General features: G+C 44.3%; 1 protein-coding gene across 8 annotated transcripts in view; it reads right to left on the bottom strand.

Annotated features, from left to right (window-relative positions):
• ABLIM1 (actin binding LIM protein 1) overlaps positions 1-18,941 on the bottom strand; it is a 698,379-nt gene that overhangs the window by 153,408 nt on the left and 526,030 nt on the right. For all 8 annotated transcript variants that reach the window (XM_085603287.1, XM_085603283.1, XM_085603288.1 and 5 more), the window contains exon 8: positions 11,552-11,610. In XM_085603287.1, the coding sequence (XP_085459413.1) occupies positions 11,552-11,610 (59 nt within the window). The remainder of the gene's footprint in view (positions 1-11,551; positions 11,611-18,941) is intronic.

The following is an 18,941-nucleotide window of genomic DNA, read 5'->3' as shown; positions in this document are numbered from 1 at the left end:
CATGAATCGAAGGAGCTCACATTCGAAGAGACTGGCAGTTCCCCTTACCATGTAAGACTTTATTCTGAGTACCTGGGTGTATCACCGGGTAATTCTGGTTATTCCCAATCCCGGAGTTACTAATAAGAACATTACCAGTAATTCTGGTTGGCAGAGTTAATGGGTACTAAAAGTTGAGCAATATTCTGCTGGCTATCATAGGGGATGGTCTAGACACTAAAAAGTCCTTGCCGGCAGATCATCAGAGAGGTGTGCCCTATTTTAGGTGGGTTTCCTGATGCAGACCCCTGATAGGGTCTGCCGTGCCAGGTAGGGAAATTAAACCTTCGCTTCCATTCGTGTGAAAGTATTATGGTTGTCTATTCAAGTCACTGGCTGGCATGGGCTCATATAACTTTGATGATATACCCATTCTATACTGAGTGGAAAAGGGTGGGGTTAAAGAGAAGTAATTGTTTATGACTTATCTAGAGCTGCCAATCTCTTACTCTTTAGAGAGGACACAGAAGGAACAGACCAGACAGCTTGTAACTGTGATGACCGGGGCAAGAATTACACCACATCGTTCAATCTATTACATTTTTTTATGTTCTGCTTTTACTTCCTTATTTATTTATTCTTTTTAATTTGGGGAAGGAGAGCAAACAATTGTGTTCTGAGTAAATATTATCACTGCAGCACATAGCTATTCTTACTAATTTCAACAGGGATAAGTCAATACATGCTTAGATGATAGACTCTTGAAATTATGTTATGCAGGTTATGGTGGCAATCTACATGTGGGCATTTAAAAGTAATCTTTTTTAATATAATTTGAATATCTCCAATGGCTAGTCATTCATTTATCCTGCCTACTTTCACTTATCTTTTGGGATTCTAAAGCCATTGATTATGCACTGTCCGATGATACAGTTATGTTGTCATTTGATGATGAGGAATGATTTAAGAGACTATCTTTATCAGCTGTCTGTAGACCTGGTATAGTGCTGGAGGACAGCAGGTTTTGTGGTCGCTTTCCAAAAGGTTTTGAAGAATGAGTGTGAAGCATGCAATTTCCGTTGATGGAGAGGTCTGCCTTATCTCGAAGTTTGGAGGTTTGTGTGCTGTTTGCATTGTATTGAGCACTATCTTGTAGTGTTTCCCAGTAGGTTTCGCAGACACTGGCAGAATGGGTGCCTCAAAAAGGCTGTTAGGGTTGTGGCAGAATAAGTTATATGTAGGAAGCATCTACTAGACTTTATTGACTCGACTCCAACCCTGCATGCATGTTGTGGAAAACCTCTGGATTTCCATAAAGGTTATTCCGCCTTGGATGTAAGTGGCCTCTCTGCTACTGACTCCAAGGCTTTCCAGTGTTGAGTATGGATTATGTTACTTACCCTGTAAGCATCTGTTATTGGCATGTAGTGCTGTAGATTCACATGCTTAGCATAAGTCCGCCATCTATTGTTGGGCTCAGATGATTGAGTGTTGTTTTTCTTTGAAGATGTTTTTCGAGTCACAAGGCTGTGTGACTCCTTTTGGTGATACTGCGTATTGGTATCGATTGATTTGCCACAGGTGGGTGAAAATGGAGTTAGAGTAAGGGTCAGTAATGTGATATCCATGCAAGTAATGTGAATTAAGGTAAGCTAATGCAAGTAATGTGAATTAAGGTAAACTAAAAAAGTAAATTGTGACCTACACAGGCGTCCGAGGAGGAGGGTGAGCACATGGGAACCTACAGCATTACATGCAAGAACAGATGCTTTGAGGCACTACATGCAAGAACAGATGCTTTGAGGCATGTGTGGCTGTAGATACACATGCTTAGCATAGACAGTAAAGCAATCCCTCTCCCCAAGCGGTGGCTAGCCTGTGGGGGTTGCAGTTGTTTGAATAAGAGTACGTAGCACTGCTTGTCCAGCATTGGATTGTTGATATGCTAATACATCCACACAGTAATGTTTTGTGAAAGTGTGTGCTGTTGACCATGTTGCTGCTTTGCAAATGTCAGCAATGTAGATGTTCCCTAGGAATGCCACAGAGGCTCCTATTTTACGAGTTAAGAGGGCCCTAGGGGTAACAGGTAAATGTCTTTTTGCTTTAGCATAACAAGTTTGAATGCATTTGACTATACATTTAGAAATCCCAACTTTTGAAATTGGTTTTCGAGTGTGGGGAGGTGAGAAAGCAACAAATAATTGATAGCAAATTCCTAAATGTTTTGGTTCTGTCAACATAGTACATTAAAGCTCTTTTAACATCTAGAATATGAACAGCTCTCTCCACAACAGAATCAGGATGCGGAAAGAAGACAGGTAATTCTACTGATTAGTGAATGTGGAAATCTGAGACTACATGGGAAGGAACTTTGGGTTTGTTCTGAGCACTACTTTGTCTAGGTCGAGTTGGAGGAATGGTTCTTCTAAGGTTAGTGCTTGGAGCTCACTGACACCCCTGAGTGAAGTGATAGCTATTAAAAATGCTACCTTCCAAGATAAGTATTGGAATTGGCAGGAATGTAGTGGCTCAAATGGGGGCCCCATGAGCCTTATTAATTCAATGTTGAGATTCCAAGCTGGTGCTGGTGGAAATGTAAGGGGAATTACTCTTTTAAGTCCCCCCATGAACGCTTTAATGAATTCAAGGAACAAGCAATCAAGTTGCAGACTTCCTCAGTAGGGTGCAGCAACAATCCACGAATGGGAACCATGGTTGATAACCCCAGGATCGAGCTACTAGTACTAGGGGTGAGGGAGGTTTGCCTCAGCTTTCTCACCACAAATGGAAGTAGTGGGAGAGGTGGAAATGCGTAGGCAAAAATCCCTGGAATCAGAGTTTGGCCATTTTGCGTTTTCTGTAGTTGCACACAGGTCTGTTTGTGGAAACCCCCACTTGTGAAAGTATTTTAGGAGGACTTTGAGGTGGAGCTCCCATTCGTGAATTTGTTGCTGCACCCTACTGGCGAGGTCTACAACTTGATTGCTTGTTCCTGGTACGTGTTCTGCTTGGAGTTAAATGTTGTGATGTAATGCTAAGCGCCAGATGGTCTGGGCTATGCACAGTAATTGTAGAAAGTTTCTGTAGTTAGTACATGGTTGTTATGTTGTCAGTTCGGATCAGGACAACCTTGTCTATTAGATGAGCTAGGAACGCATCAATGCTAAGTGAACAGCTGGAAGCTCTAGGTAATTGATATGGAGACCCTGGTGTTTGGGATCCCATACACCCTGAATTGTAAGATCTTGAAGGTGAACCCGTCAGGGAAGCATCTGGTGTGAGAATGGTCTAGGGGCTGGGTCCAGAAATGGCCACACTTGGACAAGTTTTGTGAGTACCACCACTGCAGAGAGTGATGTGTGAAGCTGTCTATCAACACTATATTGTGTTGTTGACCCGGTGAGGGAGTCCATTGACGTGAGAGGCATTCTTGCAGCGGTCTCGTATATAGATGTGCATGTGTGACTATTGTGATGCAGGATGCCATCAGGCCCAAAAGATGCATAACTGTTCTGACTGTGTGCTGGAGCCTTCTTTGAAACTGTTGTTGTGCTAGTGTTTGAATGTTTTGTATTCTGGCTGTATTTGGGTATACTAACCCCAAGTGCGTATTGAGTATGGCCCCTAAATAAGGGTGAATTTGTGCTGGTTGTAGGTGCGATTTTTGCACATTGATGGTAAACCATAATTGACGTAGTAAGGTGAGTGTTATTTGTATATGTTGGCTGCAAACGTCGGCGTCCAAGTGAATGTTTTGCCGGCGTAGATGTGCTGCCACCACTGCTAGGCATTTTGTGAATACCCATGAGGCGGGGTGATTCCAAAGTGAAGTACTTTGAATTGATAGTGCTTTCCTTGGAAGACAATCCGTAGGTAATTGCGATGTGCGAGATGGATGGGTATATGAAAGTAGGCGTCCTTTAGGTCTAATGTGGATATGAAGTCACCCCTTTGTAACAATGTATTACTTCCTGAAGGGTGACCATAGGATGTAGTGATTTAGGGGCCTGAGGTTGAGAATGGGTCGAAGTGAGCCGTCCTTTTTGAGAATGACAAAGAATAGTGAATATACTCCTGTTTCATGATGTTGAAGTTAGACTGGTTCTGAGTAAGAGAGCTTTTATCTCTTGTTTGAGCAGAGTTTGCTGTTTTATGGAAAGTTTGTGCTTGCAGGGTGGAATATTTGGAGGAGTTGTGATGAACCCTAGACTGGAACTGTGTTGGATAATGTTCAATACCCATTGATCTGTTGTAATGATTTCCATTTTAGGAAGAAGTTTTGTAGGCATCCCCCGACAGGTGTTAGATGGTTAGGGGGCATTGTTGTGGAAGTCATTGTGTGGAGGTAGTATTTGCAGTACAAGTAGAAGCTCCTCGTCTGCGGCCTTTGAAATTATTTCCCCTATATGTGCCCTTGGAGAAGCTTCTAGAGGTGGATGAGTGGCCTTGGTTTTTATATCAGGACAGGTCATCCTCCGGGAGGCATCAGTAGATGTAGATCTGGGGCCCTGTTTAAAGGAGTGGCGACAAAAGGACCCACAATATTTATTCCTCTGAGAAGACTTTTTCCGCCCAAGACACCTTAGATCTTCTCAGAGACAGACCCTTTCCATCTCTTAACAGTAGCGATGTTCAGCTCCTGGATAGTGAGTTGACTCCGGAGGAGATAACGCAGGCAATCGCATTTGCTTCTGTCGGGGAAGGCGCTGGGCCCCAATGGGATACCAATAGAGTTATACAAAAAAATGGCTAAAAATACAGTACCCTATTTGCACAAGATGTATAAAGAAAGCGAGGAGAGGAGGGTCTTGCCCAGAGACCAACGGCTGGGCTCGATCGTGGTAATCCACAAGGAAGGGATCCCCCCCCCCCGACTTGTATCAACCTTTATCCCTTCTTAATGCAGAGTCAAAAATCCTAGCTAAATTGTTGGCCCACTGACTTGTTCCAATTGTAACCAGATTGGTACACCTGGACCAATCCAGATTTATGCCCGGTCACAACAAATCTCTCAACTTGCGACATCTCCATCGGGTCCTGGGATGAATGAACAGAATTCAAGAAGACGCAGCTGTGCTATCGTTTGACGCTCATATGGCCTTCGACACCATCGAATGGACATAGCTATTCGCGGTCATCTGGGTGCAGGACCCCGATTCCTGGCCTGGATACGACTCCTATATACTGAACCATTGGCACAGGTTGTAGTGAATGGTAAAGTGTCACAAATCTTTCCCCTACAGTGAGGAACGAGACAGGGTTGCCCCCTACCCCTGCTGCTATTTGCACTAGTACTTGAGCCGTTGGCGGAATGGATCTGCGGAGACCTGTTAATCCGCGGACTCAGATGGATGGTAGAATGGGAGGACAAAATATCATTATATGCCGATGATATTCTTCTCTATGTTGCATCGCCCTACTCCTCTAGCTCTAGAATTTTAAATATCTTTGCCTCATTTAGGAGATACTCCGGTTTTACAATAAATTGGTCCAAATTGGTGGTCTTCGTCCTACATGGACCGACACCACGACTTACGAAAGATTGTGCGGCCCAAGTGATGTCAGAGGGATTCCGATACTTGGGAATATTTGTCACACCCAAAAATCTCTCTCCACTTACTAGACTAAAAGGGGACATGCAACACTGGCACTCACTCCCCCTTTCCCTGCTGGGCAGTGCGCCCCTTTTTAAAATGATGGCTCTACCACGTTTTTATATATTCTACAGAATACACCATTTCTGGTACCGGATACATACTTTAGGACTATTCAGGGCGAGGTCAGAACTCTTCTTTGGGATGGGGAACCTCTAGAATTGCTCTCAATAAGCTGTCCCTGGGATGGTTTGATGGAGGGATAGCCCTACCGGACATCCAAACTTACTACAGGGCGGTGCAATTGACAGTAATCAATCAATGGGGTCCCCAACCTATGTCAGAACCGGCCTTCTGTATGGACCGCCTGGTCCTGCAGCCGGGGGGATATCTACATGCGTTAGGCACCAAACCAGGAGACTGTCCTCTGGAGGGGCCAACTGCCTCGACGATCCAACTCTGGTACTCGACGCTCTGGATGCTGGGCTGGAAGAATAAGATCACCGTAGCAACACCTCTCTGGGATTCTGACCTTGCAGGGGATATGAACAAGCGGCAACGATTCGACAAATGGGGCTTGCTGGGCATCTCACCGATAGGAGACGTATATTCAAATAAGGGAATTCTCCCCTTCAAAAACTTACAAATTGGCCCCTACTGAGGCATTTCGATATATGCAACTTATATACGCCTTGATGGCAAGAATACCCAGGGAGGAAACCCTGTCAGACTCGTCACCCCTAGAGAGTAGACTACTCGAGGAACACATTTCCCAAAAGGCAATCTCGCTGACTTATAAGAAGCTCGTAAACAAAGCCCCAGACATCTCATTGATATGCAGGAAGAGGAGTGGCCCGAGGCCCTGGCCTCCCCTAAAGAGGTAGCTATTAGGTCCAGATTCAGACTAATACAGCTCAAAATATTACACAGAGCCTACATCTCCTGCACTACACTCATAAAGATGGGGAGGCCAGTGGACCCGCTGTGTCGCAAAGGTTGTGGTCGGGATGGAACCTTTTTCCACATAATATGGTCCTGCCCTAAAATACAAGTTCACTGGAATGCAATAGTACAAACACTGGGCAAGGTGTATAGGGTAGGGGTACAACAAATGGCTAAATGGTGCCTGCTTAATGTATGGGAATCAATGGATCTGGGAAGGGATGAGCGGACTGCGGTAACCCTGGGATAGATGATTGCCAAAAGGAATGTACCACGAAATTGGGAAGCAGAAGAAAAAACCAACCATGAGGGACTGGGAGAGGGATATGGACTGGTGTATGGTAGCTGAGAAGACTATTTACGTAAATAGAGGGTGCCCACAAAAGTGGGGAAAAGTTTTGAACAAGTGGAATGAGTATAGAGGCTTCCCGTGCACCTCCCCGACTGGCCGACAGCGGCATTCTATATCGGAAGATGAAGAAGATTAAATAAAAGCCCCACAGGGGGAAGACTAAACAGTAAAGTATAGAAGTCATAAAAGAAAGAGTATGTCTGCGTTATGTTGGCCTTGGTATATTATGATGTACAAGAATAATAATGTAATGTACTGTCCTTTAAAAAAAAAAAAGGACCCACGATAGTGGGAGTTTGGAGGGTACCCATAAATTTAGCGACATCGGTGCCCTTTTTCATCTTTCAAAGGGCCGTGCCCACCTGAGGGCCAAAAAGGTGCTCCTTGTCAAAAGGGGGATGAGGGACCACCTGCTGGACTTCAATTTTAAAACCGAAGACACAAAGCCAAGCGTGTCTGGGTGGAAGAATGCTTATATTTATGCCTTTTCCTGCAGTGTCAGTGGAGTCTAGTGAACATTGGATGGAATTATTGGTAATTTCCTTCCCTTCATTGACTAATTTATACCCCCGCAATTCGCCAGTGATTAGCAGACTGGGCTGCAATCAGTTTTCCTGGTGCTTCAATGAGTTTTGGGGGAGGTGCATCCCCAGTTGTTTGGGAGTTAGCTCTCGTTCTTGCATTAGCTACTACCAACGAGTCGGGGGCTGACTGTCTTCTAATGTAAATTGGGTCAGATGGTGCTTGCTTGTATCTTTTGTCAACCCTTGGTGTGATAATTAGTGCTCTTACTGGATCTTTAAAGATGACATCAGCATGACGTAGCACTCCTTTAAGCATTCTTAAGTATTGGGACCCTCATTGTGCAGTAGTGAGGGTCTCAAAGAGGAAGTCATCCACAATAGTGTCTTTGGGCAAGGGGACCTGGTGGTATGCTGCAGCCCTGGCTATTAAGTCTTGATAAGATGACGCATCATCTGGTGGGGATGGGCATGCGGGTAGAGGTCTGGGTCTGTATCCCCTTGTGGGTCTATGTCATAGGCATCCCAAGGGTCCCCAGGATGTGTGTCCTATCCTATGTCATCATTATCATCTCTTATGGTTGAAAGTATGTGATGAGGTGAAGTGCTGCCTTCCTCAGACTGTAGTGGTGAAGCAGGTGGTGGAGTGGAAGGTTGGGGTGGTGATAGTGAAGTTGGAGAGGTAGGGACAGGAAGATGTAAAGGGCTAGTGCCCATGTCTTTTTGTTCTTCTTGAGGGGCTGAATAGGAGTGTAAATAGCCTCTTCGAAAGACTATTGTCTTTTAGAGGGTAGAGGCATTACCGGTTCAAGAATAATTTTCTTTGTTCCAGGCTGAATCTAATGATTTTTGCCTCAGATTGAGCGCTCTTGCATAGTTTCATGGATAGGCTCGGGTGGAGTTTTCGGTCCAAAGGCGTAACATTTTGGTGCTGGTGTGGTCAGAGCCGAAGCACTGTGAACTTTCTTTGTTGGTACTAAGGCTATGTATGGTCCAATGTGTCAGTTCCAAGGCTGATTTTCTGGAGGTGGAGACCACTGCAGTAGGCTGATGTTTCGGCACCGAGCCCGAGGGTAAAGCATCTGAATAGGTGGGTTGGTGTGCGCCAGGGCTTTTGTGCAGTGGAGTCCCGTGAGTAGTTTTATCAGTCGGGACAATTTTTTGGACTTTGCTTCAGGGGCAGGTGTACTCATGGTCCAACGCTTTTCAGAAGACCCCAGGCTGACTGGATCTTGTTCTGTCTCCGTCTCTGGTCCAGAGACGTGGATGTAGATGGACTCCTCCTCGGCTGCCGAGGTTGCTTCTTCTTCTTTGTCCGGCTGGCTGAAGATGTCGGATGCGTCGTCTGAGTGTTGCCACTGCATTTCTAGGCGCCAAGCACGTCGGTCCTGAAGAGTTTTCTTAGACCAGAACGACCTGCAGGCCTCACAGGTATCTTCCCAATGGTCAGGAGAGAGGCATAAGTTACAGACTGAGTGTTGGTGGGTGTGAGGGTATTTCGAATGGCACTATGGACAGAAGCGGAATGGACTGCATTCCATCAGCAGCTAATTTTTCGGTTAGAGCTATACAGTGTGAAAAATGGCTCATTTGGGCGTGGCCCAGAGGCCATCAATGCGAGTTGAAGGAACCGACGCACAAAATTGTTCTTTTGCTCAGAATGCAAGAGTGACTACACAATCAAAACAATACAGTTGAGTTAGGAGATCTACTGGCGAACCGAAGGGAGTCCGAAATGATCTCGAACTGGAGCACGTGAGAGTACATCCGAACCCATCGGCGGAATGAAATAATCTAACAATGGAGTGGATGTCCATGCGCAGTATCACCAAAAGGTGAAGACACAGCCTTGTGATTCGAAAAACTTCTTCAAACAAAAACAACTTGCAATCATCCGAGCCCAACACTTGATGGAGGACTTATGCTAAGCATGTGTATCTACAGCCACACATGCCTCGAACTACATGTTTTCTGCTTTCTTTCACCTTAGAGCCTCTTGAAGGCAGACGGGTGTTTTTTTGGCTCCTTGGCACATTGCTATGGGACCTTAAGCCTAGAAACCAGGTGCGAAGGGGCAATGTTAGGTAATCAGAGTCTGAGAGAAATGCAGTTAGAGAGTAAGGCTCCCTCTGTGTCCAAGACACTCTTGAACACACACCTTGCAGTTTTACCCTACTGAGCTTTTGTGATCTTTGAGCTTTGATAAAGGCTGGGCCATTAATTCTTGTGTCTTTGCATCTTGTGGCCCGTGCTTTTTGCACAGCTTCTTATGCACTCTGTATGAAAATCAGGACTTAGGAACAGATGTACGACCATTAATTTTTGCGAGTCGCAAACTGTGTCAAATTGCGATTCGCCATTTGCGATTCGCAAAAATGAATGTCCAACAGTGTCTCAGACACTGTTTGCGATTCCCAATGGGGTCGCAAATTGCATGCCTCATTAATATACATGAGGCTGTCGCAATTTGCGACCCCATTGGGAATGTCTTGCACACACAGGGATGGTGGCCTGCTGGGTTCAGCAGACCACCATGTCTGTGACAGCTTTTTTAATAAAGCAGTTTTTTTTAATGCAGCCCGTTTTCCTTAAAGGAAAACGGGATGCATTTAAAAAAAAAAAAAAGAAAAATTAAACTTTTCAGTTTCATTTTTTAAGGGCAGGCAGTGGTCCCTGGGACCACTGCCTGCTCTTAAAAATATTTACGCACCCATTCACAAAGGGGAAGGGGTCCCCCTTTACGAGTGGCTTACCACCTTTTTGAAAAGGGTGGTAAACTGCGAGTGTTTTGTGACCGCAAATGCGGTTGCAAAACAATCTTACATGCCATTTGCACTCACAATTAGGAAGGTACGCCCTTGACAATGGTTGCCCCTTTCTGTTTCTACGAGTTTCATCTCAATAGTCCAGTTTTTAGCAAGATCATTCTGGACTATTCTTTTCAGTCCATTAAGATTACTTTGGGTCTGATCCTGTACCTCTCTACCCCTGTTATCTCATTTATTTATTTATTTATAATTTCTTGGATATAATTTCTTAGAGTGCTTTACAGGTGTGTGTATCTGCCATGATATTACGGGTGTTGAGAGTAGGTAGTAAGCGGTTGATATACATAGAGGGGATGGAGTTCTGCAGTTTTATCATGCAAAGATGAGCTATGTTATATATAGCTTGAGAAGATCATGCACTCGACCTGACGCCAGCTTATTGTGTTTGGCTGATAGTCCATCTATGAAAGAATATATCTCCTGGAGGTGAATGTCTTTCATCTACATGAATGGCTCATAATGAGTGAAGTGACGCCATCTTATTTCTATTCCATGCCTTGGTGTTTGGGCACAGGGTTTTCCATCTGTGCAGACCCTTATGAAACAAATCGAGCTCTGCTTATGTTGGTTTGATTGCTCTTAGAAGAAGATGGTTTGACTTGATAATCTTCATCTAATAATAAATTGCTGTATATATTATTATATGGGTGGATATACTTTCTGGAATTTTTGACATCATTTAGTGGTATTGGAGAATCATATTATCCAGAAAATATGTAGTGATCGAATTTCCTAGTCATTGGTGTCCGTATTTAATGTATTAGCATTTTCAAGCAATGTGTACACTATTTTAACAGCTCTCTGGATTGAATACATAGTTGCTCCTCACTCTAAAATTTGCTTCATAAGCTACCCTCCTTGTACCTTAGTATTCGTCATGTTCCATATCCAAATCATCTTCAATTTTATTCAATGAGGTAATTATCTCACACTCTATGATTTTATATTTTTTGCGCATATTGAGTTGCTTCATGGATATTCAAGTCAACAAGTTATACACATTTCGCAGTAAGGGTAAATCACACAATTAATGTGCGTGCATGTAGCTAGTAATATATGAAAGTAGAAACACGTTCATTTAATGCCCCACGCTCATGCTGTTTATTTATGAATGTCTGGAAACATACCCTTGATTGGGTGCCCTTATATGTAAAAGACTGCTTGTACCATCAGATACTGTTAAGAATTTAAATGTAACAACATGCTAAATTAGATCGTTGTGCCTAATCACACATGTATCTCATCCTGCACGTTAAGCTGCAAAAAGTAACTTGGTGTGCAGTGTGTGCTTTGGAATTAAGGTAGCTTCCCCACCACAGTCATTTTTCTTACCCGTAACTTTTCTTCGGCCTTGGTGGTCAGCTTGCAGTCAGGATGCCAGACCGTGGAACCTGCAAAAGGATCCTGTATTACTTAGGGGAAGTGAAATCATGTACTCTGATAAAGAGCAGATGGGTGTGCACGTCATTCTCCTGTCTCTAAGCTTCAGCAGTTCTGTCATGATTTATGCCACGGTGCGCCATCTTGGCTCTCGAGTCCAGACATAAAGCCAGACTCATTGCATCATTCCGACACAAACCAGGCACTTACACTATCCAGAGATGCAAATCACTCCTGTGCTTATCGAGATCGACAGTTTAATACCCCACATGCACGCCCTCTCTACTACACATTCTCCAGATGAACCTCGGGTTATTCCTACTTTGAATGTATGCTCTAAGTATACACAACCTTTAATGATGCAACCCACGTGTCCCCAAATACCCCTAACATTCCCTAGCCATCCCAAGCACTTTCAGGCACATATATCATTGAATGCCTAACGTAATTCCTCTCTCTCTCAGGCTACTCGCCCATTGGCTAATTTAATCCATTGAAGGCACAATATAGGTCATAAGAAGAAACCATGGTGAGGTCTTTACAGGTAGGGTAATTGTGCCACTTTGTTCTTGGGTTTGTGTTTGAAAGCCGAAATGGGCAGTTGCCATGAACGTTAGGTACTATTGTAATGGAAATTAAAAACAGAATGTTTTCCAGGCAAGTTACTGGCTGCAGCTGGCCTAATTGATGCTTTGTCATGATAGAGCGCAGATCTTGTTCTGAAATTTGTAGGGGTGCATTATAATCATGACTAGTTTGCACCCGCATATAATCCTTTTTTGTGTTAAAATTGGGTCATTAGATCATGTAATGTAATAAAAAAGTGAAGTGCTAGGTATATTTCAGTGTAAACGTGAAGAAGTCAACGTGGAATTTCATGTGGTTGGATGAAAACATTAACGTGTAAGGCTCACATGTGCAGTTAAATAATATTTTCAAAGTTAATGTTTTTAGGTAATGTGTTAACTGAACGCGCTCAGTAATAATGTTCAAGTATACGTGTGCTTTATGAAAAATGTGTCATTTCTTATGTTGGCTGAATTCTGTAGGCCTAAATTGTATTTCCCTGGTTGCTCTCGTGTTAGGGTTGCTGGTAAAAATCATATCTATGCTTTTCTTTGTTTTAGGAGTTAGGCGTAGGGAGGAGAAGAAACATTGAGTGGCGATGTTGATAATGTGGGCCGTGTTCTTTCTCACTGGAGAGATCCTGGGAACCAAGGTTATCGAGCCAAGGCCTGGGAATATCGCTGCCGCATGGAAAGTTACCTCCTTAGGTGGCTTGCTTGGATGGGGTGATGTTACGGGGCATTATGGGATGGTTTTGTTACAGGTTCATCTACTGGAACTAGGGACAGAGTCTGAGGACTTCTGCCTTGCTATGAGAAAGAGAGAATCTTAGAACGAGCTCCATAGCTTTATGCTACTTGACCCATTCAATGTGAATGGTCTTCTTAGAAAGCCTTCAGGTGCTGACACCTTTATAGAACTTGCCTTAGGGAAACACTAAGTAGGGATGTCACGTTAGTGGTGGTGTAGGGACAGACTAATGCTTTTTACCTAGGAACCTCCAATGAAGGGGACTCTCGATATTGGAGCAGTCATTTTCTGTGTCCTGATTTTGGAACTGGTTATTCTGTGCATGCTGCACTTTCTTAACTTCACCCGTAGGTTTGAATTTGTAGTAGTTCCAATGTATTTTTACACCCTTGTCTTGAGGTGTTTGTATGTCCAACTGTTCTTGGCTTTGTAATAAAAAATACTAACCTTTAGATCGGAGTCTTTGATTCTTCGGAGTCATGCTTCATTGGAACTGTAATGCGTAATTAGCTAATGATTTTCCTCCCCTCCACAATTTCATGCAGACAAAAAGAAACATCGGCCAGGAGTTCCAGAGTAAATCTAGAACTTGGAACCCGGTTCCTTCACTCACTATAGCCAAATAATGTTTAACTCCCACTGGGTGAATAGATCACGCCCTTGGAGGTTAAACATTACGCGGGTTGCGATTGCAGTTGGGCATCAAAATGTTATTTGCCTACCTACATTTGTGCTTCTTTGTGGCTTGTAAATGTGGGCAGATACCTTATTCAGGAGTAACTGCCATTGATGACAGAGCGATTGTGGGACTTGGTGAAGTGTCACATTGGAGACAAGATTTAGGAGTACTTTATCTTCAGGAATGCGAGTGAGTCTGCTTGGACATTTGATGAAGACTTTATTACCAGTAATGGTCTGTGTATCAGTTCTGCTACTGAGCCTCCAAATTTCCTTCAAGGAAGGCGCCAAACTTAGTGAAGAATCAAAGATGTTGGATTCTGAATCCTCATCTTCATGCCACATAAATTGTTATACCAAATGTGGTTATTCAATATGTCAAAGATGCAGTGTTTGCAGTTTCAAGTATATGGGATTTGCTGGTTGCTAGTGAAGATGGGATTGAGGTTTTGTCTGACCTGCCTTCACTCACAGGAACAATTAATTCTCACAAATTAGGAGAGAGCAGAGAATCAGACATCACTTCAGTGTAATTGTGCCTTTGCTTCTTTTTAGTTTTCGCCTAGGTAGAGCATGCACTGTCTCTTCGGGACCTTTTAGTTTCTGTCAGTGTGCTTAGAGGCCGCCCATTGCTTACCATTTCTTGGCTTCACTCTCACTCATATTTGTTTGCTTCTTATTGGTCAGCTATTGGAAGCTTCCTTCCTCATAGTGTGTTTGTCCCTCCCCTGAAGCATAGACATATTACTTGTTTCCTTCCACTGATCATTTTTTAGGTGCTACTTTTTCCTATGTGTTTAAGCACTCTACCAGAGTATGTTGTTTTTAGCTGGCTCCCTCATATACTTATCTCTACGTGTTTCTCCCTATCTACCTCGTCTGTTTTACTTGCCCCCACTTATGCTCTCTCTCTTCCTTGTTGTCTGTGTTATTGCTTGCCTCTACCCACCCTCCCTCCTTCCACGCTCCGTTTTGTTCCTTGCCTCCACTCCTTCCATTATGTCCCTTGACCCAGCTCCTCCCACCGTCCATTGTCCGCCCTCTTCCTATTAACGTCCTTTCCACCCCTGTTGTATGTGTTGCCCCCTGACTCGTATGTGTTGCCTACTTCCCTGCAGCAAACTAAATAAATTGCTATGATGTAGCCAATTCTGGCAACGTCATAGCGTTGTGTTCCCCCACAGCCACTGTTGTCTGTGTTTCTCTTCCATTCGTGTTGCCTCCTGTCCTGCACTATGGCGCGGCCAGCACTGGCCACATCATAGCAGGGGTTCTTTTTTTTTTTTTACTTTCAGCCATGCTGCACAGCAGCTGTGATTCTGTACAACATTACGAAAACACATTGACAAAGCCAAAAGCTGTCTTGCGGGCAAGACCTATTGGCTTTGCCAATGCTTGCTTTTCTTTTACTGGAAGAGGTAATTCATACCTTTGCTGAAGGCAGTACTCATCTTCTTTGAACATGCTGGTAGGGGCGGTGACTTAATAAGGGTGCAATGGGCCTTTCTGCAAACAAAATAAATAGGTCTTTGTCCTGGGTCTGGTAGTAAAAAACACATATCACTGGGGTCTAGTCGACCTCTCCGACTCATGGCCCAGTGCCACTCCTGCTGCACTATTGATAGCTGAACCCTTAGGTACGAAAGCAACGTTCCTGGTTTTCCTGTGTATGCTGTTAGGGTTTCACTTACAAAGTACACTTATGTTGGGTGTAACAGTAGCCACGTAAAAAGTCAATTAGCCCTCAGTGTGGCTCAGGAATGGTTACAGTAGTACTCCTGAGAGCCAACAAGCCCACTGTTCGCCCTAAAGCCCTGAGTATGACTTTTTAAGAAACAAGTTATGCAAATTATGTCGCATCAAATGAAAAAGTAAGGTTCTTGCTAAATTCCAATGGCAGCTCAAAATATTTGTGAGTAACACACATTAACAGAACTGCCTGAAAATATCCCCTCCAGAAGCTCAAGCAACTACAGATAGGTTTCGGTCTTGCTAAGCATCTACAGTAAGGTATAGATTGGATCCTGTTGCAGAGCGTGCAAGGGACTCATGTCTGGACATAGCCTTTGCCATTCTCAAGCGATACATCAAACACAACACAGACAATGGGACGAATGCTTACAATTAGTATAAAGCAATACCAGTCACTCTGGGCAGCATTACAGCCCATTTTATTTCACACACTGTGCCACTCTAGACGGAGGCCTGTTCTATGCAGAGAAGTACTGACCCTGTTCCTCATGGTAACAGTCCATTCAGAACTGCAGTTCAAGCCCCTCTTGAACAGAACACATGAAACCCCAGGCCGGTATGTCTATACGCCGAGAGAATAATCTAGGTATGTCCAGACATGAGGCCCTTGCTCGCTGTTACCCAGGATCCATTTGTACCTCACTGACTAGGCCTAACACCCGAAACCAGTCTGGAGGTGCTCGTGTTGCCTTCTGGTGGGCAACTCACTGGGCAGTTCCACACAAATTGGAATTAGGCTCTCTAGATAGTTTGAAAAGAGGAGACATATTGAAGTTATATCAATCCAGACAATTTCAGCAGATACTTTAGATCTTTCACTTACAGTTTCAGATTCTGGGATTTATTTCAATGATATATTATCTCCTAACTGAGCATAATAATAGTGATATTACAGAAATTAGATAAATGGCATAAAAAAGCTGGTAATGAATTGAGAGCTAATGAATGGGTGAACATTTATTGCTATACATACATTGCAATTCAGCTCCAAATTGAATTGTGTCTAGTGATATTCACACCCTTCACATGAAGTAGAGCAGCCTCTGACCTCCGGTGTAATTTCTACCAATACATAAGCACTGAGGTAACATGGGTGTTAACCTTTATACTATTTTTAGGACTCGCACAAGGTAACACACTTGCTGTTGTTTGCACTGGGGGCTTCGAGCTTGCCCATTGGTTAGCTTCATCGTCACCCTCATTTCCATGCTTCTCTTTAGACAGCTCATGCCAGCTTCACTTCCTATTCATGGGTCTGTCACGCCCATGGGCCATGTCCGAGATGCTGCTTCCTTGCCCAGCATCCTTTCTCTGCTCATGTATTATGGAGCTACTTTTTTTTTAGTTGCAGCACTCCATAATAGTGCATGTCTTGCAGGCCATCTCCCTCTCAGCCCCATCCTGCATTGTTGTTGCTTGCTATGTGAAACTCACCCCTTCAGTTTTGTTGTGGCTTGCCCAGTCCTTTCTGCCCCACTGCCTGTGTTGTTGTTTCTTGCCCCATCCCCCCCCCCTTGCTACTTGACCATTCTACACCAGCCCTTTCCCACTTTGTTGCTTATGGCCTTCTTCCTACAGCGTTGTTGCATGCTCCCTCCCATTCTGACAGAAAAAAAGTGCTATGTAGGCAGCTAGGCCGGCCTCGTCATAATGTTTGTTTTCTGACTTTCAGACATACTGCAGAGCAGCCACACTGCTGTACATCATGGCTAAAAGACATTGACAAAGCCAATAGTTCACTCATAGCCCAATGCTCGTCTAAAGACAAAATGTCCACAAATAAGTATCACTGCAGTCTGGACAGGGGCGGCTCCTCCACTAGGGCGGAGGAGCCTCGGCCCACTGCTTTCTCCAGTGTGATAAGCAGAAACATAAAATGGTAATAACTTTCCGTTATTACCATTTTATGTTTGGTTGTGGGCGGGGCTGCTCTACGAGCAGCCAGGGCAGGGGACGAGTGTGTGCCCACTCCCGAGGGCGCAATGACTGTTTGGTCAGCCCTCTGGGGCCGCCCAAACCAGTTGTGCGCACTCTGCTCTTTCTCCATGCAGCCTGCATGGAGAACATTTAATATCTGGGCATGGGCTAATTTGAGAATTCAACCTACACCCCTTACACCAGTACACGATTGCACCCTCAATAATAGAAGGGTAACCAATGGTTGAAGTGTGATGTACAAGAGCTTTTAACATAATAGTGACACTAAGGTGATATTGGAAATGGTCGCTGTAACTATACGGGGCACTAGAATGTAAAGAATAAGCAGGAAACAATACATAATCCTCCTGGGGGTAGTTAGGGGAACTACCGGGTGGTCAAATGACTGCAAGTGACTGAGACACCGTAGTTTTTGTATCGACTACTTCATAAATTAATCAATGGATTCTGGTAGTGTACCTCACTTTCAAAAGACCCACTGGTTTCATATTACAGTGGTTTGTAATAGGAAATCCCTGGATTGGAAATGCAGTATTCTAGTGACATATAACCATTTGGTCACCTTATGTGTGGTGATGGATTACAGTTCCATAGGGATGTTATATTGCTGGGCTCTATCAGCTTTAACAACTCCAGTACCCATCTGGATACAGAGGCAGTTGAACTGACGAAGACGAGGCAGAAGCTGGGACTCTGGAGCCTTCGGAAACTGGCGATCGAAAGGAAGTCTTTGGTCCTGCGGAATGAGACCCTGCCAATACTCCAGTACGTCGCTCAAGTGTGGCCTGTGGCAGACCCGAACAGCCAAGGCCATCACGAGAATGATCTTCTACTTCATCTGGAGCTCGAAGAGGGCAGTGATGTTCAAGACTCATGACAAGGGAGGCAAGGGAGTGCCAGACATCGCCACCATCCTGAGGGGGATCTTCGTGTGCCCCTGCTTGAGGAACACCCTGAGGACTGAATATGAGAGACATGTCGGCTTTCTAATGGCACGCTTCTTCCTGTTGCTAACGTAGAGGCACCTCGGATGGGCAGAATGAGTGAGCGCCGTCCGGTACAACTGGGAGGCCCGTGGTTCTACAAGGAAGTGGCAGTTGGACAGTGCAACTGCACGCACAACCTATTTTTACCAATTTTATTTACAAAGTACACATGGTGGGTTTTGGTTCTGCCCATAGCAGTATTTCTCTCTCGCCTCGTGCCGTTGGTAGTTTGGTGTATCATTCCGCCACCAATGCATTGCTTCGATTGGAAACATGGAGGACTATATTACATCTGAAACGTTCACTCAATCATCCCACTGTTTTGTCACATTTAATACTTGACCTCCTATATGCCTTCCATATAGAAAGTAATCTTTTATTGCTACCTTTTTCCCAGCATTGGAAAAGCCAATGTCTGTCAGTAACGTGCGAGGCAGCATTTGTGCACGCCTGTGTCTGAATGTGCTTGTACATTCAATCCAGACCTATAAGTTTTGGCAAAGCTGCTCAACGTGCAGGTACCCCTGAAGGGCTGGTATGGCTTGAGCAGAGCAGTCCATGTTAAATTCATCAGACCAGTGGCTCTCGGAGGCCCATAAGGCCTGTATTCTCTCGTTCACATTTTATTCTTCCTCTGCTTGTGTTTCTGAAAGGATCTTATTGCTGGTTCC

Source organism: Triturus cristatus, chromosome 1_2 (genome assembly GCF_964204655.1).
Source record: "Triturus cristatus chromosome 1_2, aTriCri1.1, whole genome shotgun sequence".
NCBI lineage: Eukaryota > Metazoa > Chordata > Amphibia > Caudata > Salamandridae > Triturus > Triturus cristatus.
The sequence above is the reverse complement of the archived record's forward strand: the minus strand, read 5'-3'. Positions and strand labels throughout refer to the sequence as shown.